General features: G+C 37.8%; 3 protein-coding genes across 3 annotated transcripts in view; 1 reads left to right on the forward strand and 2 right to left on the reverse strand.

Moving 5' to 3' along the window:
- Positions 1-17,236, forward strand: part of RANBP9 (RAN binding protein 9) — a gene marked incomplete at its 5' end in the record, with an annotated part of 94,462 nt that extends 77,226 nt beyond the window's left edge. Inside the window, 3 exons of the mRNA XM_044683582.1 lie at positions 31-182; positions 12,902-13,013; positions 16,229-17,236. Of these exons, the coding sequence (XP_044539517.1) occupies positions 31-182; positions 12,902-13,013; positions 16,229-16,359 (395 nt within the window). The remainder of the gene's footprint in view (positions 1-30; positions 183-12,901; positions 13,014-16,228) is intronic.
- LOC123240226 (very-long-chain (3R)-3-hydroxyacyl-CoA dehydratase 2-like) lies at positions 5,726-6,588 on the reverse strand. The gene is given in 1 exon segment (XM_044667653.1): positions 5,726-6,588. A coding segment is annotated over 1 exon segment (774 nt). The 5' UTR covers positions 6,574-6,588; the 3' UTR covers positions 5,726-5,799.
- A 2,001-nt stretch (positions 17,237-19,237) lies between the features above and the next one.
- NOL7 (nucleolar protein 7) lies at positions 19,238-26,540 on the reverse strand. Its single transcript, XM_044658141.1, has 8 exons — positions 26,042-26,540; positions 25,833-25,893; positions 23,515-23,573; positions 21,813-21,844; positions 21,129-21,183; positions 20,491-20,612; positions 20,329-20,406; positions 19,238-19,380 (listed from the first exon to the last, which is right to left on the reverse strand). Exons 1-8 carry the CDS (start codon positions 26,308-26,310, stop codon positions 19,292-19,294), a joined length of 765 nt encoding a protein of 254 aa, XP_044514076.1. The 5' UTR covers positions 26,311-26,540; the 3' UTR covers positions 19,238-19,291.
- Positions 26,541-26,923: the final 383 nt, after the last annotated feature.

The raw sequence follows: 26,923 nt of genomic DNA on the forward strand, positions 1-26,923 counted from the left end.
ATTACTGATGGAAGGTCATTGTTCTTGTAGAAGTTGATTCAAGTCACTTGAGGCGACAGCTTTGTGGAGGAAGTCAAGCAGCCATTGAAAGAATGATCCACTTTGGAAGAGAATTACAGGCTATGAGTGAACAACTAAGGAGAGAATGTGGCAAGAACACTGCAAATAAAAAAATGTTGAAAGTGAGTTATTTTGAGTGTCAGAGTGGGGAAACAAAATAATTGAAATTGTTGGTAAGTTTGATTCCCCCCTCCCACAGTTGAGAGTCAAGAATGATTTTATTAGACAGTGTACATCACTTTTATCAGGTAAGAGGAAAAGTGAATGATTTCTAAGAAGGAATCCATTCTCTCCTTCTAATTTTCAATCTCTTTACTCAGTGGCTCTTTCCTTCCTTGCCACCTATAGATTACCTCCAAACTCGGAAAGTCTACACTCCTGTTATGCCCCTAAGCAATTGATTAAATTTCTTCTTTTTCTTGCTAGACTCTTAAAGAAAGCTGTCTAGACATCCTTACTTCTTATTAACTTCTCAAATTGGCCATACCACCTCTTCAAGAATTTAGCTTAATTGCTAAATCTAATGGTCTTTTTTCAGTTCTCATTCTTCTCAACCCAATTGACAGTGATTTACCCATCCTTGCATGTGTATGCTGACTCCTCTCTGGGTTTTCATGAAATTGATCTGTTGTAGTTATCTTCCAGTTGAACTGTTCTTTTTTTTTTTTTTAACCCTTAACTTTGGTGTATTGGCTCCTTGGTGGAAGAGTGTTAAGGGTGGGCAATGGGGGTCAAGTGACTTGCCCAGGGTCACACAGCTGGGAAGTGTCTGAGGCCTGATTTGAACCTAGGACCTCCCGTCTCTAGGCATGACTCACTCCACTGAGCTATCCAGCTGTCCCTGAACTGTTCTTTTATTTCCCTTTGCTGGATTATTATTCATGTCCTCTCCTCTTGTTGGCATTGGTTCTCTTTTCTCTGAATTCTTTCTTGGTGATCTTAATAGTTCCCACATGACTGACAGATCTATATCCATGCCTCATTTTTTTTCTCTAGAGCTCTATGGCTTCCTGCCTATTAGACATTTCTGCCTAGGTATCTTTATTTTTGTCAAGGATTCTCTTATCCTTCCAGTAAATCAATTACATAGTCTAGGAGTTAATCTTAACTGTTCTTTTTCTACAATGGTCCCTTGTATCTTATATCTCCTAATTCCAACTCAGACCACATCATTCTCCTTAGGGCCCTTGTCACTATTCACCTTGACTATTGCAGTGTCTTCCTTTTGGTCTCACTGAATCAAGACTAATCTATTTAGTGTCTCCTCTACATAATCTTTAAGCAAATACTCCTTCAGTGATTTCTAATTTTATCTAGAATCAATTAAAGTTGGCTTCTTTTGTCATTGAAAGCTCTTCCCAATCTGGCTCCACTTGAACTTCATAGTGTCATATTCTTTCCCTCCTATGCTCTGTGCTCCTAACAAACTGGCCAACTTGCTCTTTGTGACACTCAATTTCTTGCCTTCACTCTGTTATTGTACTGACTGTATGTTTTCTTGACTTTAAGTCCTTAAGCTGAATTCAAAGCATAGCTGAGGTAGCCTCATCCCATCCAGTAGTTAGTGCTCCCCATACCATTAATTTGGATTTACTTTTTGTATGTATTTTGCTTATGTACTTAGTTATGTGTTTGTTTCTCACCAGTTAAAGTCAAACTTCATGAAGGCAGAAGTGATCTATGTACCACCTATTTTTATTCTAATATGTGAAATAAATAGAAACAAAGCAGTTTTATGTTTAAAATATTGACTTTAATTCAGTTATGAAACATGGAAGATATGTTACCTCTTTCTCCAAAAGAAGGAAAGACATGGTATGAAGGAGGATACAGCATTACTTGCTGTTAAAAAAAAATTACTGATAATGCCCTTTTTGCCCAAACTCCTAATTTCAAAATGTTTCCCACCCCTTTTCCATCCAAAAATAGTGAGGGAAAAGCAGATCAGCAAAACCATCATAACATCAACTTACTCTTCTGGTATATGGCATATTTCACACATTCCTGCAAGTGAAGGATAGGCAGTGCATTTTTTCAGCTCTTCTCTGGGGCCAGACTTATCTACTGTAATTATACTGCATTGAACTTTTGTCTTCTTTACATTTGTGTAAATTTTGTGTATGTGTGTATTTTCTCATGGCTCTGGTTAAGTATTTAACTTCATTAGTTCATTATAAAAAATTCTTCATATTTTTTTTAAGGTGAGACAATATTGTCTGTTACATTTGTACATCACAGTTTACTTAGCCATTCTCTAGCTGATGGGCATCTACATTGGTTCTAGTTTTTTACTACCACAAAAAAACAAACAAACATAAAAAACCTGATATTAATATTTTGTTATATAATATATAAGATATTTCTGACTTGACAAAAAGACCAATACTAGGCTAAAAGATGGGTATTTTTATAATTTTGTTTTTTAGTATAATTCAAAATTGCTTATAAAATTAACACATAACATTTACATAATTTTATGGTTTAGTGGATACTTTACATACATTATCTCATTTCATCCTCAAAAACCCTGTACAGTGTAGGTGCTCTTATTATCCCTATTTTACAGATAAGAAAATGAACTGAGAGCACCGCTAACTAAGTTGCCTAGCTAGTGCCTGAAGCAGCATTTGAACAGAAGATCCTCCTGATTCCCAAGTCCTGTGTTTTGTTTTGTTTTGTTTTGTTTTGTTTTGTTTTGTTTTGTTTTTCTAATGCAATATTCTACCTATTCAAGGATGATCTATTATAGTCAAGCATTGTTAGCTCTTATTTGTCTAATAAAAAAGATGAAAAGAAGGTAGTGTCATTTGTTGTGGTTTTGAGACTGGAGATGGGGAAAAGGAAAAGTATATCCTTCCTCCCCTTTATTCTGAATTTGATAGTGTACCAATAGAGTAGTTCACTATACCACAAAGGGTTATAAGAGTCCTTGGTCTAATAAAAATGAGTATAGGTTAGGATAAATGTATACTGATTCAGGGCATGTCCTGGGAGGTTTTATTTCTTAATTTTGTTGTAATGCTTCTTCATCCTAAAAGTTAAATATATAGAAGGAGGCATCTATTAATTGGTGATTGCACTTTCAACAAAATATTTGCATGCTAATCTAGCTGAGGTCCAGGAAGGTCAAGCACCTTGCTTGAGGTCATACAGTTAGTGAGTATTGGAGGCCAAATTTTTTTTATAATGTTCACACATTTATTAAGAGAAAGCAATTTATTATTATTAGTTTTAGCCCCCCCATTAATATTTTATTGTATTTTTTCCCCAATTGTATACAGAAACAGTTTTTTAACATTTCCTGACATTTTGTGATCCAAAATCTCTTTTTTCCCTGCCCTTCCCTCTCTCTGAGACGTCAGGTAATCTGATATAGGTTAGACATGTGCTATCACGTAGTATATATTTCCATATTTATCATGTTGTGAAAGAAGATACACATAGAAAAAATTTTTGAAAAAAAAAATGGTATTTGGTCTACATTCAGACTCCATCAGTTCCTTCTATGGCAATGGATAGCATTAAAAAAAAAATAATTAAAATGAGTACCTTGAAGCTGTCTTGGATCAGAAAGCAATTTATTACTGATTAGTTGATATCAAGTTAACAGATTCACCGAATCTTAAGAGCTAGAAAGTACTTTGGAGCTTTCAAAATCCCTTTTGCGCTATCCCCAAGAAGATGGTGTCTAACTTGAGCAGTATCCAATAAGGAGGAACTTACAACCTCCAAAAGCAGCCCATTCCACTTTTGTGTGATGAAAAGGAAATTACTCCTTTTACCAAGCTAAAATCTGCCCTCATCAACTTCTATTCTTGTCTCTAGTTTTGAGGTTAAGGAAAAATGAATCTTAATTCTTCTACATGACAGCCTTTCTACTTAAGATAATTATTATTTCTTATCTAAGTCTTTTCCAAATATTCCCAGTTCTTTCACTTGATTGTTGGTGGTGGCATGTTCTCCAGTCTATGTGTTACCTTTGATATGCTCTGATTTTCTAAAATGCATTAACTACCTGAACACTTTCAGATGTGGTGGGTAGGTGACACAGTGCATTGAACATTGGGCCTTGGAGGTAGACCTGAATTCAAATTCAGCTGTCATGTGACTCCTATGTACATCACTTTATCTCTTTCCTCATCTGTAAAGTGGGGATAGTAAAACTATATAATGTTAGCTGCTACCATTATTATTGGCCTGAGCCAGGATAGAGCATAGCAGAACAATTCTCTTATCCTTCTAGTAACCAAATTACATAGTTCAGGAGTAAATCTTGACTGTTCATTCTTCAATACTCTTTTTCTCTTGTGAAGTTTGAAAAACTCATTTTTTTCCCCATTATCATTCTTTGCTAGCCTTATCTTTGAGACTTCAATGTTACAGAATCCTAACAGGACCATGCTGTTCAAATGTATTCATTCTGTTACCCTTCCTTTCCTCTCATCTTCTACATATGCTTTTGTAAATAAATAAAATCTGATGTTATTCATTTTTCAGTATATACATATAGGTTATTTAAAGAAACTTCCTTTTTCTCCCTTTATCATTCTACTCATTCTGCTTTTATCTTCACAATTTTCTTCTTAAGTATTTCCCATCTTCCCCTTCAAAATACTTGGTCATTGGATCCTCTGAACCCTTTGAAACCTTTTCCCCTAATCTTGAGTGCTTTTCTTACAATACATACTTTCTTGTCTTGTGCCATCGTGAAGTATGATAGAAATGGTTAATTTACTTACTAGGTTATTATCATTTCTACTTTAACAATCACTTCCTAATATTACTACCTCCTTTTCATTAAAAATGAAATTATCATTAATTTTAACATTATCATAGCATAGTATCTCATATATACACAATTGGTTCCTTTATAAGTGTGTCGAATTGGATGATGAAAGCAAATTACATTTATCTTATTTGTTTATTTTAACAAAGGTGATGTATCTACCAATTTCTAAGTAGTTGAAATCTCTCATTGTTGAAATATTTTTGTGTGACAAGTTTCCAATGATTTCTTTATTTACTCTGGGAGGACCATATCTAAATTTTCTCTACTATGTCACTCTCTTGGATTTCCTCACATGACTTTTTTTCCCCTTAAAGTATCATTTTTTATTTTGTATTTTAATCTTACTAAGTATTGGTTCCAAGGCAGAAGAACAGTAAGGGCTAATAATTGGGGTAAGTGACTTGTCCAGGACCATACAGCCAGGAAATTTCTGAGACCAAATTTGAACCCAGGACCTCCCATCTCCAGATCTAGAGATCTCTATTTACTGAGCCACCTAGTTTGCCTTCATAGTGCCACTCTTACCCCATCCTTCTTTTTAACTCTTCTATTCCCTTCCAGTGTCACATTTTAGTTATAAGTTTCATTCCACCTATTCTTTTTTTTTTTTTTCCAGTGGCTATAACTTTTATCACTTGGACAGAACTCTCAAGCATTTAGAATTTAGGATACTGAGCAGATACACAAAGAGAAGGGAAGCTCCATAATGTGACGTCCCCTCCCCCTCCTTACATTTTTGGGATTTCTGGTTGAAAAAGCATGCCGAAGAGATATTCCAGTGTTCCATGTAACAACTCTTTGTAACACTCAGGTTTACTGGCCACTTTTTTTAATATTTTTTTTAGTATTTAAAAATAGTCCTTGCTTATCCTCCCCTATGAAACATGTTGGGAACTCAAAAAGTCTGCAGCATTTTTGATCTGTGGAGAGTTCTGGGGCAAGAGCAGGAATCATTCATATTTCTTTTGTTCTTCAGGATGAGAAAGGACCTTCCTTCTCTGGTGTATCATGTGCAAGTACAGTTGAGGAAAAAGTGGAATATAGGAGATCATAATCAGAATTAGGAATGCATAGTAGTCAAAGGAAAAATTATATTTGTTAGGTAGGCTAATGGAATATAAGCTGGCTTGTCTGATGAAGGGCAAAGCAGCATATATTGTGAGTAACTCGCCCGACACTCCCATTGGGTAGAGCACAATGAAAAGTGTGTACCTGGCCCATTTGATGATATAAGGCAGATGGTTTAGTAGACTAAATGTATAAAAGGAATAACGAATAATCTCAGTGATTGTCCAGGCAATCACAAACAGAAGGACACTGTCTTCACTTTGAACCTCTTTGACACTGTGTGTCACTGCCCATATTAGAAAAATTCTTGACATCACTTGGAAAAAAGTCAGGACTACAGAAGAGGGAACAATTCCTATAGCACAGTGTAAAATCTCCAGGAGGGCTCCAGTCTGGAAGAATTTCAAAGGTTTTTCAATTGAAAAATAAAGGCTGTGATAGCTACCTTTTGCCAAATATGCCCTGACCAAACCAACTGCAATAACAAGCCACCCGGCAGTCATCACTACATTTTAGATGACCAAGTATGCGGTGGCCAAGGGCCCCGGTCCCTTCTTCTTTCGAGGGCCGCCAGCTTCACTGGGCCCAGCCCGGCTGCTGGTCCCATTCCCCTTCAACGTCGAAGATACTGCAGTAGCCGCCGCTGCCGCCGCCATGTCCAAAGCACCTATCTCTACCTGCCCCGGGAGAAGGCAACTCGCCACTGAGTGCCCATTCCACCTATTCTTTAGTGATATATGGTGTCAAATTTGCTTCCCAGAATTAGAATATTTTCTATATTGATATGTAGATATCTAAATCCATAGGTTTTATCATTCTTTTCTTAGCTTTTGTTTGTGAGATGTTGGTTCCCTCTTTTGCTACTCTTTTTTTCCTATGTTGTATCTTTGATTCTGTGGGACCAGGTTGGTTAAATTTATACATGCCATTTTCTTTATCCCTTTCCCCTCTCAATTTACAGTCCTCTTGATTAGATTCTCACAAGGATGGAATGAAAAATGTTTTTGCTGTACCTTTTTATGTACATTTCATCTCTTGTCATTTTTTACTGAGAGTCCATCATTTCTAAGCCATATTACAGAAATCCAGATCTCATTCTCAAATTGCTTCTTGGCCAGCTGTTTACTTCAGGTTTATAAGGCTCTCAGTCCTAGAACCAAATGGTACCTGCTTAACCTTCTAGTCATTCTTCCTCATTTTTTAGTTAAGTAAGTTGAGGTCCAGGATAACTCACCATCAAGGTCAGATAGGAGAGCTGGAATTTGAACCTTCACATTTTAAAGGTAGCTTGGCATTGAGAGGGATGGAAACCTTGGTTCCTATCATATTTGCTCACACTGTATAAAATAGGAATACTACTTAATAGATTGTGGGGCCAAAATGAGTATGGATATAAAGGGTCTTGTGTATTTTGTACCGCTCCAGAATATTTTGGGCAGAGGTATTATTCTTTGTTCTTTAAAATCATTCTTGTCTGTTTTGGTTTATGAGCTGCTGTGCTTATGTTTTGGCTGGCATTTTCATTTAGAAGTAAATATTGAATATTGACGTTTCTACTTAGGTTAATGTCAGCTATTTGGAGTTAGAAATAACTGAAGGTCTTATCTTTCATATCCATAGTTGGAGAAGATTTATAATTTTGCAAGAGATAAAGGAGATTATCAAATAGATAATTTTGATTAAACAAAATTTATAGAATGCTCACTGAAGATAGTAGTGTACCCAGAATTGGAAGAAAACTTACCGAGTGGCAAAAAATAATCTTTGTGAGGGTAATGGAAGGTAATAGATGTTCATGTTCAGATCCTGTCTCAGTCACAGAGGCAGCTTGTAGCACAATGTATAGTGTGCTGGGCCTGAAGCAAATAGGAACTTGGGAAGACCTGAGTTCAAATGTGGATTTGATGCTTATTAGTTGTATGACTCTAGCAAAGCAAGTCCAAATGAGATGTTTGTAAAAGGCCCTTGGCACAATGCCTGGCATGTGGTAGATGCTGTATGAATGCTTATTCCCTTCTTCATTCACTCCCCCTCTGTGACCACTTAAACAATCTGGGCCTCAGTTTCCTCAACTATAAAAAGAGAGAATTGGACTACATGACCTTGAAGATTTTTTGCATCACTAGATCTGTGTCTCTTAGTATCATCTTTGAAAACTTTGGTATCATAGATAGTGCCTTAAAGTTAGGAGCACTTGTATTCAAATTCTGCCAGTTTCTTCAATTGTAAAGTGAAGGGGTTGTCTAGATGTCCTTGAAGGTTCCTTTCCAGCTCTCAAAGTTTTTGAAGACAGATTTTTAAGAGTTCATTGTATCCTTGGCTAGTCAGGAAAGATTCTACAGGAATGTTTAGATTCAGAGCTGGAAACAGTAGACAGAATTAGCATTGAGGTAAAATTTGTCACTTTTTGGGATAAAAGGAATCCTGGAAACTTTGGTATTTAGATAAGCATAGAAAGAGGTATTTCAGATTTTAGGCAAAGTCAGTGAGCCAAGGCAGAATTAGAAATAAGTACTTTGTGTTTAGGGACATTTTGTAGTGTGGAGTGAAAGACTGCCCGGGGATGTGTGTTGGAGGGGGGGGGATCTCAGATTTGTAGGATGATGTAGAACTAGCTTAATTGAGGTCTTAGAAAGCTTAAGTTTGGCGCGATTGTAGGAAGCTGCTGTAAATATCAGAATGGAAGCCATGCTAGAGAGGGAAAGTAGCTTGTCACCAGTATGGATGATAAATTGTATCACAGACATATAATAGCCATTAGGCAGGAGATTGCAGTAGTTCAGGCATGAGGTCTTGCACAGTTGTACTGTAGAAATGGTAGGAGGGGTTAGATGGATACAAGAAATATTCAGGCTAAGAGTTGACAAGATGTAGTGCCTGTATATAAAGGGTTTATAGGGGAATGAGCTAGAGAGTGGTACTAAAATGGAAAGAATTCTTGGGTTGCAGTCAGAGGACTTACAAATGAATTTTGGCTTTGGCATTTGCAGTCTGTGTAACCCTGGGCAAATCATTTGTCCCTGTAGACCTCAGTTATTTCTAAAGTATCAGCTATAAATTTTGTGCTTTTATGGCTCCTGAGGTTTTATGCTTGTGTAACTAAGAAAATTGGTCATACTAATGGCAGCAAATGAATTGGGAGTGAGGGCAGGGAAGTTTGATTTTCATATGTGCTGAATGTGACATGGAAGTCTACTGATAGTCATTTGGAATAACCAATAAATTTGTTCTTTAAGGTGGATTTAGCATTCACACTGAACTGTCAGATTTTCAAAATAAAAGGATCACATAAGATGAATTAATGAAAGAGCCGGAATTTTATTTTTTGTATCTGTCATTTTAATTAAAGGGGATGCAGAATGGTTTATTTGTTTTCTCTTTTACCAGTGTTAAGAGTACAGGATTTGTTTTCTTCTTTTTTAGCAGAATGGAATCTTAATTCCATATTTATGAATAATAGCAAATAAAAGCAAGGCCAGAATTTGTTTTCATAATAAATATAAAATCCTATAATACAACTCTCATTTTAAGGGTGAAAAAAAGGAGGCCCAGAGAGAGGCAACCTGATTTTATTTTTTTTTCTTTCTTTTTTTTTTTTTTTAATTAATATTCGTTTTTAATCTGTTTACATACTTTATGCCCCTACTTTCCCCTTCACCCCCCACTCTCCCCCCACCCATGGCCAACGCACATTTCCACTGGTTGTAACATGTGTCCTTGTTCAGGGTCTATTTCCCATTCATATCCGCCTCAGCCCATGCATTCAAGCAATTGTTTATCTTATATGTTTCCTCTCCTGCAGATCTTCCTCTGAATGTGGGTAGCATCTTTACCATAAATCCCTCAGAGCTGTCTTGTGTCATTGCAGTGCTGCTGGTACAGGAGCCCATTACATTTGATTTTACCAGAATATATCAGTCTCTGTGTACAGTGTTCTTCTGGCTCTGCTCCTTTTGCTCTGCATCACTTCCTGGAGGTCTCTCCAATTTGCATGGAATTCCTCCAGTTTATTATTCCTTTTAGCACAATAGTATTCCATCACCCGCATATACCACAATTTGTTCAGCCATTCCCCAATTGAAGGACATACCCTCCTTTTCCAGTTTTTTGCCACTACAAAAAGCGCAGCTATAAATATTTTCGTACAAGTCTGTTTATCTATGATCTCTTTGGGGTACAAACCCAGCAATGGTATGGCTGGATCAAAGGGCAGGCAGTATTTTATAGCCCTTTGGGCATAGTTCCAAATTGCCAGCCAGAATGGTTGGATCATTTCACAACTCCACCAGCAATGCATCAATGTCCCGATTTTGCCACATCCCCTCCAACATTCATTATTCTCCCCTTCTTTCATTTTAGCCAATCTGCTAGGTGTGAGGTGATACCTCAGAGTTGTTTTGATTTGCATTTCTCTAATTATTAGAGATTTAGAACACTTTCTCATGTGCTTATTGATACTTTTGATTTCTTTACCTGAAAATTGCCTATTCATGTCTCTAGGCAACCTGATTTTATATATAGTTAATATAAATACAATATATATTTAAAACTTGGTAAGAACATCAGAGGTTACTTAGTACACTCCTCATATACTCTGATGTTCTTACCAATTTTAGATTTATGGTTCTGGGATCCTAATGTCACACAATTAGTGATAGCTTTAGAATTGAGAGTTTAATTCAGGACTTTATGACTCTATTCTACTGCTCTTAAAAGAAATGATCAAGGCTTAATATTGCACTACTATTGGTTTCTTTTTTCAATTCACTTTCTCTTCCCAGTGGCTCCTATACTCCTCTACCCACTCCTAACTTTTCCCTTGTAGTCAAAGAATAGCTAAGCAACATAAATGAATACATTGATCATATCTAACAATGTGGGTTTTTTTTGTGTTTTTATAGTACTCTCCTGAGAGGCAAGTGATGCTTCATCAGTCACAATTGGTCATTGCATGATGAGAATTCTGATAGTCTTGATATTTTGCAGTGTTGTTTTTCTTTACATGATTTTCTTCATTGTAGAAATTATTCTCCTGGTTGTGCTTGCTTTGTAATGCAACAGCTTATGTCTTATGTTTCCTTGAAATTTTCTTATTTGCCATTTCTTATGGCTTAACCTATTTACACACTCATGTACCACAGTTTTTACCTAGTAGATGGGCACTGTCTCTCATTTCGTTTCTTTTTTCTTTATTGGTCCTCCAAAAAAATACACTGCTATATTTTGGTACAAATGAGACTTTCCCTCTCTGTGACTTTCTTGGGATGTGTGCTTAGTTAATAGGATCAAAGATTCAAAGGGTATAGTTTACTATAGGCTATTGTGGTATAATTACAAATTGTTTTCTACAATAATTGAAGCTCTAACAGTGTATTATTATGCCTGTTTTCCCATAGTCACTCCAGCATTTATAATTCTAGTATTTTGTTATTTTTTTCTAATTTAAGTATGAAGTGAAACAAAATTGTTTTTATTTCTAATTTTCTTATTAATGTTTTGGGAACTTTCTTTCATTTGGTTGTTTATAATTTGCATTTCTTATTTTTGAAAAATATCTATTCTTATCCTTTGAGTACCTCACCATTGGGAATAGTGCTTCTCATATGTATTCATATCAATTCCCTACCTTGATCAGAAATATTTGATGCAAAGATTTTCTCAGCTGATAATTAATTCAATGAACATTGATTAAGTGCCTATTCTGTGTCAGACACTGCTTAAGTTTTGGCGATACAAAAAGAGGCAAAAGAGAGTCTTTGCCTTCAAAGAGATTACAATCTAATTATATTCCCTTCACCAGCTGCTTTGATTTTGTTTTTGCAAAAGTTTAACTTTTGGTGATCTTGATAGCATATTTAGTTAAGAATTTTCCCTTTCCATGAATATGCCAAGAAACTCCTTCCTTTCTTTTTAACGATGTGATCATTTATATTTAAGTTAATTTATCTGTTTAGAACTTATTTTGTTGTATGGTACAGGATGGCCTAAACCCAATACAATTTTCTCAGCTGTTCTTTTTGAAGTTTTTTTTTTTTTCTTATTGCTTTTTGTTTAGGACAAGCTACTATATTTCTGGGTCTTATTTCTGTTACATTGATTAAGTTTCGTTTTTTTTTTTATCACTACAAGTTTTGCTAATTGCTACTTTAAAATATACTTTGAAATTTGGTAATGCTTGGTTCCTTTAAACTACTACTTTTTTCCATTATTTCCCTTATTATTCTTGATTGCTCATTTCTCAGGATGAATTTTGTTATTATTTCAACTAGTTCAATGAAATAACCCCTTGATAATCTGCTTTGGCATTATATCTACAAATTAATTTAGCATTGTTCTAAGACTCTTGACTTGCAACATAGTGTCTTTTTTAAAATTAGGCCAGAAGAAGAAAGCCATAAGGCAATTCCAACTTTGCTTTATAACTATGGCTTATAAGAAGAATCTCCCACTCTACCTCAATTGACTGTCATCACTAGAATCTCAAGGATTCTGTGCTGTACCCCACAAAAAAAACCAAAAAACTACTTTGTCTTTATTTTCCATTTGTCAGCATCTTACCCACCATTTAAAATGTTTTACCAAGCAAATATCATAAAGCGTAGTGATTTCTTTGAATTTTTAATCCTTTCTGTTTATTATCACTACTTATTTGGTAACAAATCCTTACTGCTTTATGACATTTCTTGTCTTATAATTTAATTTCTCATGTACTTGTCATCCTAGTGACTAATTAGCTTTTAAGCTAATTAAGTGCACATATCTTTGCCTCCTCAACAGCACAGTGCAGAATAAAAATTGCCTTCTGGGTAGTCATGCATACCAAAGAGAAAGACTGGAATAATAGCTCAAATTAAGTGAATAAAATGACTGGATAATAACAAAAAATTCTTAGTATGATTTTCCCTGCTTCTGAGTTTGGAACTGATAATACACAGTAACTTAAGTCACAGGAAGTGAAAAGTGAACTCATTGTTTTCTCAACAGGATGCATTCAGTTTGCTTGCTTATTCAGATCCCTGGAGCAGTCCAGTTGGAAACCAACTTGATCCAATACAAAGAGAACCTGTGTGCTCAGCTCTGAACAGTGCAATACTAGGTAAGTAAAATTAAAAAGCAAAATATAATTGATTTCCTTTAATTTTTGTGCAGTGTGCTAGCATTTTAAGACTGGCAAAATAGCTAGGAGCATCTGTCCAACACTATTAGAAAATTACTTGTGTTTACTGTGAAAGTCTTTAAATGTGCCTTTTTAATTCCACTTCCATCTCAGTCCTGGGCCAGATGAGAGAGTAAGATAAATAATATTTGATGTAATTGTTTATTAAAGTAGTATACACTGTACATTTATTAGTTGAGTAGTATCTTCTTGATAGTAACAAATTGTTAAAATTAGTCATAAGTATTTAAGTGCTTACTATCAGCTCAGCATGAGATACAAAGAAAGCAAAAACTTGGTCCGTGGTCTAATGTAGCATTGGTGAAGTATTGGCATGCATGTAGAGCTGGTGCTGGGGGAGCTGCTCTGTTTCCCCTCTTCCCAGTCCCTGAGAACATTTTTTTTGCAAGCCCCGCCCCTCTGTCCATCCACCCAAAGTGTAGGAAAATATAAGTGAGGTAATAGGGTCACCAGGAATATTATAATAAACTAAGGGGTTTGTGGGAACATACTTTGGGATTTAAGAGAGATTAGACTTGGGCATTGAAGACTTGTACAGCTAAACTACTCCTAACTGACAAATAACAGTCAACTGTCACTCTGGCCAGAGGCCTTGAATTCAACAGACAAGGCAACAGGATGAAACTGGGTTTTAATTAGAAACAACTAAAAGGAGGGATAGGAATGACTACTCAAAACCCTTAACACCTAATAACAAAACCCACAGGGAAAGGGAAGGACTTATTCTACTCTAACTTAGTGATCTAAACTAACAGGGCCCAAGGAGCTATAAATGGAGTCTCTGGGTTTCTGCCTCAAACCTGGAACCTGCCAGGCTTGAGTACAGCTAGGGCTTTGTGGCTTTGGGATTCTCACTGCAATCCACTGATGATCTCTGGATGCCAGGAGCTAAAGTTGTCTCAGGAACCAAGTAGTAAGGGTTTTGCTTGAAGCACTGTCCGCCAGAACTCAAACTTCACCTCTTCTCTTGGCTCTGTAAATCTTGTCCTTTTGCTAGATGCCACACTCAGGATCCCAGGGGAAATCAGGAAGCAGGGTCTCCTTTGCTCTGAGGTCTCCCAGGCTGGCAACAGTTTTTGCCTACCACTAATGGAGTCCACCCTCAGGGCACAGACACACTTCCTCCTCCTTCATTCCAACCTGGAATTCCCAGCTCCAGCTCCTTCCTGCTAGGTACAACTTAATTCCTAATAACTAGCTAATCTAGTCTTACTCATAACAAAAGTAAGCACTTCCTCTGCTCTCTGGGGTAATAAGCAGGGCTAACAGTCAGCTTAAAGTTGTAGTTCAGGCATGCAAACTTGAAACCCTTCGCCAATGCTGGTCTGAAGGATTTCTCAGTATCATGAGGGAGACAACATCCACGCAGCTATGGACAGGGTAGTTCTTGTTCTCCGTCTACCTTTTACCCCCACCTTCTCTTCACTGCAGCTTATTGAGAGTGGTCGGTGCTTTTACAAGATCATTTTGTAACTTGAGTGGAGGGTGAACTGGGGTAGAAAGACCAACTGAAGTTCTTGTCACACTCCAGGCACGAGATGTCTACATACCTCTAAGTGCAGAGTGCAGCATATGAGAGATGTGAAGGTAGAAATAACAAGATTTAGCAACAGCTTGGATATGTGGGATGTTTGTTTAAGGAGTAGATGGCATCACAGTTGCAAGCTTGGGTAACTTGGATGATATTTGTGTCACCTCTTTTGTAATAGGGAATTTCAGAAGAGGGAATGCATTGGGGGTGTAGAGGTGGAATAATGAGTCCCGTTTTAGACATGGTGAGTTTGAGATGCTTATGGAACACTTAGTTCAGTATGTCTCCCCAAGTCTGTTGGTGATGTGTGCCTGGAGGTCAGGAGCTAGACAAATAGATCCAAGAATCACTTAATAATAACTACTATTTATATAGCACCTACTATGTTCCAGGCACTGCACTTAGTGCTTTACAAACACAATCTCATTTGATCTTTACAATAACCCTGGAAGGTAGATTCTATTATTATCCCCATTTTATAGATGAGGAAACTGAGGTAGAGACATAAGTGGCTCAGAGTTCACACAGTATCTGAGGCCAGATTTGAACTCATGTGCTTCTGACTGCAGGCCTACTATGTCACCTAGCTGTTTCTATTATTTACATGGAGATAATTGAAACAATGGAAGCCACCCTGTAAGAAGGGGGCCAGTGACAGATCCAATTTGGCCATGTTCAAATGTCTCATTTTGCATCTCAAATCCATTATACCTCTTTTGTCAGGACATGTGTAATTAATTAGTCCTGCAAAATCATGGTTGGTTATTGCATCAATAAGCTTGAACACTGTATTTTGGTCTTCTCAGATGGGTTTGTCAGGTAAAGCACAGAGGGAAGAGTGAAATGGCAAAAATTTGACCCTATTGTGACATGTAACTGCTGTCTTTGAGCTTGGTTAGGAAGGAAGAGAGCACCGATTTGAAAAAAAGCAACCCTTCCTTCTAAGTAGCCACACTTGAATAAGTGGAAGAAAAGGGAGCTTCCTGACTTCCCACTTTAGAAGGAAGGGTGTTAAGTGGGAGCGTGCTTGCAGAAGCTTATAAGGTCAGCTGAAAGGAGAACTGGAACTTGTGGATTGAATCGAGTCAATTCTCCAAGAGCCTTATTTTCTTCAAGATTAATATCCCAAACAAATTACAATGTTGTTCTCAGATGCCAGATTTGAATTTCCTGTAGGTTTACTTAGCCATTACAGAATTGGTCATGTGTAGCTTACAGTGACTGATGGGTCAAAAATTGTCTTGTTAACCATGTAGTTTAGTTTTTCAACATTAACCCGTGTATTCAGATTTGTGGACAATTTATGTTGTCCATTCAAAGTTCAGCCTTATCTTTCTAGGCTGCCTACACAGCCATACACTTTACCCACTCTAGTCAAGCTAGCCTATGTACTATGATTCATGTTGAGTGATCTCCATGTCTCCTATGCCTGAACTGCTCCCCCTCCTTCCTGCCCAAATATTGGTGTGTGCTCTATGCTTAATAAATACTTTTCCATTGATTTTGAAAAACATTTCTTGGTTAAACATTTTTCAAAAAAAGGAAAGCTCTTGTATAATTGTATAATTGATGTTTTCATTATTGAATTTTCTTTTCCTTGCAGAGACCCACAATCTGCCAAAGCAACCTCCGCTTGCCCTAGCAATGGGACAGGCTACACAATGTCTAGGACTGATGGCCCGATCAGGAATCGGATCCTGTGCATTTGCCACAGTGGAAGACTATCTTCATTAGCTATGCATTTAAGAGCTCAGACTTATTGTGGCATATAGTCAACATGGAAGTAGACCAGCTCTGCCGATTTGAAATTTAGATTTTTTTAAAATTATGTACTGGGGACAGGTCTTTGTCGCTTTACATTGCTTCCTAGTTTACAGCATGATGCAAATGATTTTCTAACTTAGTGTTAGGAGAAATTATTTTCCATCTTTAACCTCTTAGTTATCTAAGAGTTAAAATATTGCTGAATTTCAGATATTTGAATTTGATCATTACAAACCCTCTAAAACAATTACCTAAAACCCCCCCAAAAATCCTGCTTCCTTGGGGGGGGTGGGGAGGTGGGGGAAGGAACTATAGAACAAGTTGTGTTTGTGTTAGCATGTGGGTGATGTAAACTTCAAATTGGGAGACTTTCCAACCCCCTCCTGCTCCCATTATTAGCGATCAATCAGTGTAATTTGCAAAGTGCATAAACACCTGACAGTTTGGATTTATAGTGTTGATGGAAGAAATCATTTTTAATGTGTACTGTAAAACTTGAAATACTCAGGAGCTGAGTGAATATGTTTGTTGCTACTTACAATCCCAACCTGTTAGTCCCAGTAGTTTTGTTTTAACATGGTCTTTTTCAACTTTGTTTCCTGTTTAACTGCAGACAACTTCTGTTGTAGACTCACAAGTTTAACTGTTGTATTATAACAGTATTACATGTCAACAGTGTGGTTACGACCTTTATTTATATAAAAAAAACCAAATATTTAGTCAATTTACAGTGTCTTAATTTAATCTTTGTACACCTTCCATTTTTAAGTGCTTAAATGAGTACTATATTGCAATAAAAATGTAGTGATATAATTAACCAGCCATTAAAAATTTACTTCTACAGATACTAGTTGTGTGAATTTTAAATTACAAAACTAAAATTGACTACAAAGTAAAATACTAATGCTGCCTATTGTTTGGCCGTTACCATTGGGGCAGTATCAGTGTAGGAGTAGGTTTAGGACCTAAAACCTTAAGGATGGGGGCATCTGGGTAGCTCAGTGGAGTGAGAGTCAGGCCTAGAGACAGGAGGTCCTAGGTTCAAACCTGGCCTCAGCCACTTCCCAGCTGTGTGACCCTGGGCAAGTCACTTGACCCCCATTGCCCACCCTTACCAATCTTACCGAAGTACAAGGGTTTAAAAAAAAACAAAAAACACCTTAAGGATGAAGTAGTCAGTGGTACAAAGAAATGGGAAATTCATCCTTCAGGTAGATGAGTTATACCCCAGAATGAGTCTCTACTAAACCTATATTTGGCATTGTTGAAGATGCTGACCAAGAATTTGTAGGATTGGTTGTTTCTTCCAGTTATTTTTTTTTTAATCCCTTACCTTCTGTCTTGCCAATACTATGTATTGACTCCAAGGCAGAAGAGCAATAAGGGCTAGGCAATGGGGGTTAAGTGACTTGCCCAGGGTCACACAGCTAGGAGGTGTCTGAGGCCCAATTTGAACCCAGGACCTCCCATCTCTAGGGTTCTCAATCCACAGAGCCACCCTGCTGCCCTCAATATATCTTAATTTTACCCCATTTTAGATCAGTTCTGTTAAGCTAATAGCAAGATGCAAACTAGACCTAATTTATAAACATTTCTAGTAACAGCTTTGGCAATTGCCTTTATTTTAGCTACAATGTAGGGAAAATGATAATTGAGACCTAAGACATTTTTCCTTCAGTCTTTTTGAAAATGAATGTTAATTGCTACAGATCTTTTGTTTTTAATCAAGTAGTATCCCCATGGCCTTTGCATTGAGGAGTTCAAAATATTATCAGAAATCTTCTGCTCTGCTGTTGGAAGTTTTTTTCCTAATTGCTTCTCTTTAATACACATGTTAAAATGGTGATGGTAGGCCTTTGGGAATTTTATCACTTTAGTTTCTGGGGACAGCATGGCTTAGTGGAATGAAAGTTGACCAGGATTCAAGTTCTGACTATGATGCATTTGGACGGTCACTCAACCTCTAGGCTCTACAGAAGTCTCAAGTTGCAGAGAAGATGCCAACTTGCATTGATAGAGAAAGCTTTCTAATTCTTATTTATTTTGAAGCAGCTAGGTTGCACAAAGAGCACAGCACTGGGGCTTGGAGACAAAAATTCAAGTTAAAATCCTGTTTAATAAACTAGCTGTGACCTTGGGCAAGTTATTTGACCTTTTCTGAGCCTCAGTTTTCTTATCTGTAAAATGAAGGGATTGGACTTCATGGCTTCAAAGGGCACTTCTACTCAAAAATCTGATCCTTTGGGATCCAAAAATTTTAAACATTCATTTCACAATTCATGATATGTTCAAATTTTACAGTGTACTGTACAGGAACATTCCCAAGTAATAGGCAATTCCTATTCCAGACCAGATGTGAAAGTGAATTAATGACCGAATTAATGGCTGAAGCTATACTGGGGGGGGGAGAGCTTACTTTACTGGCATTCATTACCAGAGCCAGCTGCTTCTAGTGTTTGCTTTTCATAACCTTTAAAAATGTTTTAAAATTCTGGGGCAGCTAGGTGGCTCAGTGGATTGCCAGGCCTGGGGTTGGGAAGATGTGGGTTCAAATCTGGCCCCATATACTTCTTAGCTATGTGTGACCCTAGGCAGGTCACTTAACTTCAACCACCTAGCCTTTACCACTCTTCTAGCCTCGGAACCAATACTGTATGAATTCTAAGACCGAAGGTAAGAGTTATAAAATTTACATATACAAATACATCTGTTCTATCTATAAGGGGAGTATGGAACTTAATTTCCATGAATTTGGACTGAGACAAAGTTCCTAATCCAAAATTTTGTGTTATTAGCCCAAAAGACTTTAGTGCAAAGTTCAGTCCTAAAGAGGAAAATGAACAAGTTCTAAAAACAAAACAGGTTTAATAAATTCTGTGTGAACGTTGAAAAAAAAACTGACTTATATGATGTTTGGTCTTCTGGAAGCTAGTTTCTTTTTATGCATCCACTGTTTTTTGAACTTCTTAGCACTTTGCTTTCTCTCTGTTCCTAAAACAAACAAATGTTGAATGGTAAGAACATTTTACATTTAAGTAATTCTCATGGCAATCTTAATAATACTTAAATATCCAAATCAAGTTTTTTAAACTATAGCATTCCACTACATTATCTATCACTTAAGTGGGGCAGAACAATGGAGTACTACAATACTATGACTAAAAAACATTTACTGTGAACCTAAAAGTGAAAGTCATACATGACAAAAAGGATTTCATTAAAAAGCTTGAAGGCCAATATGCAACTTATTGAGAGATAATAGCCAATCACCCTGCAGTGAATTAATAGAAATTACAGTGAATAAGAGGCTTCGTGGGTATAGTGGATAAAGTACAAGATTTGAACTCAAGAGAGGTCCAAAGCTTATCTCTGGGGTGTGTGTGTGATCAGTCAATAAGGTAATTTAATAAGATGTGGTGGCACATACCTAACATCTCTATTGCTAAAGAGATTCAGGCTGGTGGATCATGTAAATTGAAGAGTTCTGGGTAAAAGTAGAGCTAAAACCAGGTGAATATCTCCACTGCGTTCAGTAACAGTATGGTGAGCTTCATTGGAAAAGGAACCACCAGATTGCCCAGGGAGAAGTAAATTGGCACAGGTTGGAAAAAGGGAAAAAGTGAAACTTTCTACATTACCTGACATTTCTGAATCTTAGACAACTTCCTAAGATGGGGCTATGACAATATGACTTATCCATTGTGGCCAAAATCATAGTCTTTGTGTCCACGCACCTCTTAATTTGGACCTGTTTTCAAGGGCAATATTTCTTTAAAAAATGTTAACTGATCTTCCTGTAAAAAAAGTTATTTACCCAATGTTGCTTGTTATAACTTAAAAGTATATTTGGTGTAACTGATCTTTCATGCACAGCAGCCTAAACCTTAAAATGCTACTATAAGCAGGCAAAGGAAGGAAAAGAAACACAAACTAACTTACCCCAATTATTATTCACAAACTGGACTGCAGGTTTTTTAACTAGTAGTCTCTTGTTGTTGAGGGAGAGAAATTTGTTTACTGAAGGAAAAAAAAAAGACTTAACATTTGTTGTTTCTTGGTCAAAAGTTAATTGGGCAAATAATATATATAAAATCAAGGTACCAGTAGTTCTGTTGCTCCCTCGACCGTATAAATACTTCTGCAGGAAGCCTTTGGCTGCTTGCTGCCTTAAATCTATCAGATCTTGGTCTTTTAGTCTACAGGCCATGTATCTCTTCTTTATTCTAGTGACCAAAACAAAAGGTTGAAATGAATGAAGCAAAACTTAACATTAAAAAAAAAACCTATAATATTCATATAATTACACTTTTTTCATTTTTAATTTAGCAAGATAGAGCATTGTTAAGTATAGTAATAGCTAACATTTATGTAGTGTTTTACTATGTGTAGGCACTGTGCTAAATGCTTTACTATCTCATTTGATCTTCACAACTATATTGGGATGTAGGTGGGATTATTCCCATTTTAGAGATGAGGTTTCCCAGCTAATAGGGTTTTTAACAAAACTGCATCTAATGCTTAGATACTTAAAATATTTTTGAGGAATGTTATAAAGTTGTATAATTTCCACTGAGCTTAAACAATATTAACAACCACTATGCAATGGATCCAATTTTGGAAGCCCACTAATTTGTGAAATGTTAACTACTTTCCTAAAATTATTTTGATAATCACACCAATAATATAATTGTCTTACAAAAGTCACCATATATCCCTGTACAACAGGAAGAGCTTATTACCGCTTAGGGAACATTTTTTCTTCTTTCTTCTCCTTGTTCTCATTTTCCACATTACCTAGGGGAAAAGATGGAAGGGAAAAAAACATTTATATAATACCTACTATGTGCCAGGCACTATGTTAAGTTTTTATAAATTATCTCATTTTATCCTCACAATAACCCTGTGAGATGTAGATGTATTGTTAGCACCTCATTTTTACAGCTCAAGAAACTAAGGCAAACCATACAAGTGACTTGCCTAGGGTGATATAGCCAAAACATGTTAGAGACTGGATTTTAACTCAAGTCTTCCTTATTTTAGACCCAACACCACTGTCACCTTAGTTACTTCACCTACAAAAGCAAATTGGTAATAACAATGTCTATTTTCCACGTGTATAAAAGTCCTTTGGTACTGATGCTCTTAATAAGAACATCAGAATTCTACTGAAAGAGTTATTGAATCCAAATTACTCTGGGCTGATTAACTGTATGAATTCTATCTAGGGAACTTGTTCTCTTCTAGCTAACTACAATAGTTATAAAAAAGGCCATAGATTATTTGTTTTGCTATAGTGTACTTATGTCTCCCCCATACACACACACTCAAAAGTACAGATAAGAAAAAAAGTTTTTAAATGCAACCTTTTATTTACATGCTACACAGAAGTGCCATAACTTATAATCACAATATTAAATGCATACCTTTTTTCAGTTCTGATGATGATTCATTAATTCTAATAAAAATAGAGAAATAACTGATTAGAGTAGCTGTTCCTACCAGCAAAAATCAGAAAAATCTTCAAGGTAGTGGCATTATATTGATTTTATTATTTATATTTTAAGGCTTTATAAACCCTTCCCACTCTCCCATAAACCTTTTCCACACTTATTAACCTACAGTAACAGCCAATCTGTGTCCAGGATACAGAACACAGCGCCACCTTTCATTGGTCACCTTTCATTCCAACAGCCAATAATTTGCTATGATTAAGTGTAATTCTGCGATACAAAATTAGATTTTTTTTTAAAACCTGCGATAACAATGAAGCTGCAATAAGTGAACCTCAACATATCGAGAGACAACCGTAGTTGGTTTTGTACTAACAAAGGTGAGGATTTAAAATGTCAACCAGCTTTGGGAAAAAAAGTTTTTCCCAAGGTTCCCCCAAATATCTTACCTTTCAGTTCATACAGCCAAGAGCCTACCATACACATAGTAGACTCTTTAATACACATGGCACTAAGTTAGGCATCAGGCATGTAAAAACAGAAAATAATCCCTCCATTGGAGACTTTGTGCCACTCCTGGGATATGACATGTATGAAGATAATTATTCAGAAAGTAATTTTAGGAGAAAAATTGTTAAGTTTTTCTCCTAAAATTACTTTCTGAATACTTAACACCTGAGGATTATCCAAAAAAGTTTCATGTAGGCAGTGGCAGTGGTTTTGAAGAAAGCTATGGATTCTACTAGGGGTAGGTGAGGAACAAGGGTATCCCTGGGATTGAGAAGCACCTGTTTAAGTATACAGATAAGAGTGTCCAAGGAAGCCAGTTTGATTAAAAATGAAGAAAGGTATGCAGGAAGTGAAAGCCAAATAATAGAGGGCTTTAAATGCAAGGTGAATCTATTATTTTCTCAAAAATTATAGGAATCGCCTGAAAATTTCTGAGTAGGTCAGATCTGTTTTTCAGACATTTCCATTCTAAATGTGACCAAACAGCTGAGTTAGGACAGTATGTAAAGCAGAAGTAACCTAAGGTCAAGCTTTTGAAATCTGATAATAAACATATTAACGGACTTCCAATGATCCATAAGCCAACCAAGATTCTCATATTAAGGAAATAAAATAGAATCTAAGGAACTTGCTGTATACATACCTAAAATGAGGGGAAATTTAAGTATGATGCTCTATCAGTCACTCCAGTTAGAGAAATAAAAAGGAGGAATGATATGATTCATAGGAATATTTCCAGTTAATCTGAAAAGAAAGGTACTTTGCTCTCCCTCATTAGATTAAAACATTTGAAGTCCTAAGAGTTTTACATTTTTTTTTATTTTTTAAAAACCCTTACTTTCCATCTTAGAATCAATACTGTGTATGGGTTCCAACGCAGAAGAGTAAAGTCCAGACATAGTGGGTTAAGTGATCTGCCCAAGATCACAAAGCTAGGAAGTCTTTGAGAGCATATCTGAACCCAGGACTTCCTGTCTGTAGGCCTGGCTCAGCCTACTGAACCACCTGGCTGGACCCTGAGGTTTTTAGTGACAAGTTATTCTGCATTCCTTAATTACAGAGTTGTATTACAACTGATGCTGGGATGACTCCATTTCAAAACCTGGAATATAAGAAAAACCTAGAAAGCTTTATAATTCAAAGTCAGCAAAACAATGTTACTTACTTTGGCTGGGGAGCTGCAGTTAACTCTTCTAAAACAGTGGCAGGAAGTAGTTTTCTTTTCTTGGAGGAAAAAAAAAAGATTTAAAATTAATGCCAGAGGCACTTAGTAAGATAGCTGGTACTGATGAATTACTGAAAGGATAACAAAGAATGGCAGCATAATATCAAGAGTATGGGTTTTAGAATTGGGACCTTGGTTCAGATCCCAGCTTTTATTCCTTAAGACCTGTGTGAGTATGGGCAAGCTACTTCACCTCTTAATTTCTTCATCTGGAAAAAAAAGGCATTGGTCTAGGTTCATATTGGCAAAAACATGGCATGTATGTCAGAGGGGGCTCCTCCCTTCCCTCTCCGTGTACCTGAGGTCATTTCACCTGCCCCTCTGCCCAACAGCACAATGGGAGAGCTTCCTCCCTCCCCTGTCTGGGGTTAAGAGGGGGGTGGTGGCTCACTTGTGGGGGGAAGGTTGTCTCCAAAAGGTTTGCCATCTTTCTTCTAGGTCAGTGATGGTGAACCTAGTTTGTTACTAGAAAGACAGAAAGGCTCAGATAGAACTCTTCCTCTCCCCGCCTACACTGCAACTGATGACATTTCCTCCACATCTGTCCCTCTGCCAGCAGCCCAATGAGAGTGCATAAAGTAAGGTGGGCAGCTCACAGGTGGCAGAGCTGGAGGGAAGCTGAGTGCTTGGGCTACTCCCCTCCACCTCTACACTTGCTAAGGACATTCCTTATTTCATCCACCCCTTTGCCCAGCAGCCCAATGGGAGTGCTACCTCCCTCCCTCTGTAAGGTAAGGTGGGGCAGGGCATGCCCAGCATTCAGGGTGTGTGCACAGCACAAGGTCTCTGGTGGGGGCAGGCACCGGTCTGGGGGTGGGGGCAGGGTCTGGCACTCTGTCTCTAAAAGGTTCCCAATCACTGGTCTGGTCTAGGTTATCTGTCAAGTCATTTTTAGCTTTAAATATGTGATCCTGTAACTTCACGAAGGCAAAACAACTAAGATGACTATGGACATTAGCTCCTATACCAGTCTGAGAAATGACTTAAAATTCTTAAGAGAAACTTTTAATGGTGGAATTCAATAGTATCTCTGGGAATACCTGAAATGGGACACACTGGTCAGGCCTAACTTTTACTGAATTTAACATTTCCTCTTTGGGACTTGAGTTTTTTGAGAACATTCAAAAAACAGCTCTCCCATTTAAGTTGTACTTGATGTTTAAAATATAAATTTTGAACTAAGTGTATGTTTTACATTTCTAGAGAAGAATAATTTGTAGTTACTAACCTGGATATAGGAGTAGTTTCACCTGCCCATCTATATATCCTGTTCAAAAAATAACTGACCTTTGAGGACAGCCTAAGGTAAATGACAATGCTTTTTTAAAGAGAAAGGTAAGAGGAAGGGCATCTTTGTTGCATAACTTCCCCTCCTTTAAATATGTGAGAGTCCATGAAGAAATGAATCAATCACTTCCCCACTACAGTACATTATGAGGGAAGAATATAATTTAAAGGACTCTTAAGTGCTAAAAAATTACTATTAAATTTAGAAATATTTGATAACAGAAATTATAGGTGGAGAGGAAAAAATTCTTAAAGAGATTGCAAATCAATATAGGTAAACAGTGCACCTTCCATTGAAATCTATAAAATACTTAATGTGGAAAATTGAGCTACTAGGCCAGTGAAAAGTGCTATTAATACTTCAATCCATTCCACCGAATGTCAGGTAACCCTGTAACTGTAGAGAAGAAGCATTTTCAGCCAGAATGGACACCACCAACTAGGATCCTGGGCCTAAAAGTTTAATAGAAAGTTTCTTCCTGTGGCGCTTTACGACCTAGTCAAAAGAAATGACGTAAGTCTGAACTGTACTACAACATCAAGGAGAGATGCAAAATAAAGAGCTATGTGAAATGGGAGGAAGGGATGCTGGAGAAATCAGAGAAGGCTTTCTGCTGGAGGTCTCACAGAAATTGGCCTTTAAAAAAAGAGTAGGAATTCCGCAGATAAAGAGGGAAGAAAGCCAGCATTCAAGGTATGGATCATGTAACACACGAGAAGGGACCTCTGGGGCCAATGGATCTAGTTCAACTCCCTCATTTTATAGAAGAGGAAACGGAGCATCAGCGAGCTTAGGAGGCCTGCCCAAGGTCCTGTGAGCCTCAGAAGAGGGATTTAACTCCCAAGCCCGCCAGCAATTTCTCCAAACCTGTCTGGGCTATCTAGGATTCGGCGGCAGGGAAGGGGCACACCCGGGATCCCACCCCTCAAAAACCGGAGAAGTCAAACCGATTCCGTCCCAGTCCTCAGACCTTCTGCTCCGTGAACAGTTCTTCCCGCCGCTTCCTCTTCTCCTTTAGGAGTTCCTTGTCTCTGCGGAGATAGGCAGGGAAAGGTGAAGGCGCATGCGGAGCGCTGCCGTAGCCGCAGCAGTGACCGCAACCACGGCTCCTTCTCCGCCCCCTCCTCCTTCCCCTTCACCCGTCCGTCTGTCCATCATCCAGCCCTTCAGGATCTTTACCTGCGCAAAGCGTCCCGCAGGCGCCGCTCATCCTCCTTGGCCTCCGCTTGGGCGCTGGCGAACGTCACCTCTTCGGGAGCTTCATCCTCCTCATCCTCTTCGTCCTCGTCTGCCATCGGCTCAGCTGCTAGGTCTCCATCGGGGAACTCCAAGTCTAGCCCTTCCTCTTCTGAGCTTTCCCTCTCTGAGTCTTCCCCGTCGCCTCCCTGGTCCACAACCAGCCTGACTGGCAACGTGCGGCAAGATCGCCGAGGCCGTAGATTCACCATTTTCCTCTCTACCTCCGCTCCGTCCCGTGCTCCGGAAGTAAGTTAAGAGTCGAGGAAAAGGATGAAATCACGTGATGTGGAGGCGAGCGCGGGACCTGCTGCCCCCTGTAGGTTTGGAAGGCCGGGCGCCACATGCTAACAGTAAACCCGGGACTTGCGCACGCGCGCAGGTCTGCAACGAGCAAATGTAGGGGGCAATGCCCCAACAATAAAACTAAAAATCCTCAGTGTGACATTGAAAACTCTCTATTCTCACCGACTACTTTTCTGGTCTAATTTCCCTCATCTCTTTTAAGCACTCCCTTTTCCAATCAGAGCAGCTAGAGTTGTTCTGCAGAGGGCACAGTTTAGTCTCCCATCTCCTTTGTACAAGTTGTCTCCCATGCCTAGAATGACTCTCTGCTTAAAGAATCCTCGCTTCTCAAAACACAGCTCAAGGGCTACATACACCTGAAGTGTTCCTTCCCTCAGTTATTTGCATTTTCTGCCTTTTGAAATACTTTTACATTTTTTTATTTACTTGTTTCTATGTCTTTTGGTTTTGAATCTGAATTCCCAGCAATGGCACCTTTTATATAGAAGGCAACTGATGTTTACTGACTTTTACCTCTCA

This window comes from Gracilinanus agilis, chromosome 1, assembly GCF_016433145.1.
Source record: "Gracilinanus agilis isolate LMUSP501 chromosome 1, AgileGrace, whole genome shotgun sequence".
Lineage (NCBI taxonomy): Eukaryota > Metazoa > Chordata > Mammalia > Didelphimorphia > Didelphidae > Gracilinanus > Gracilinanus agilis.

Bases quoted from the DNA above. Each gene is read 5' to 3' on its own strand.
- NOL7 (XM_044658141.1), bottom strand. From the start codon at position 26,310: ATGGTGAATCTACGGCCTCGGCGATCTTGCCGCACGTTGCCAGTCAGG. The intron at 25,894-26,041 runs GTAAAGATCCTG...CTATCTCCGCAG, and splicing joins CTGCGGGACGCTTTGCGCAG to AGACAAGGAACTCCTAAAGG. The intron at 19,381-20,328 runs GTAAGTTAGTTT...TGTTTGTTTTAG, and splicing joins GTTTGTGAATAATAATTGGG to GAACAGAGAGAAAGCAAAGT.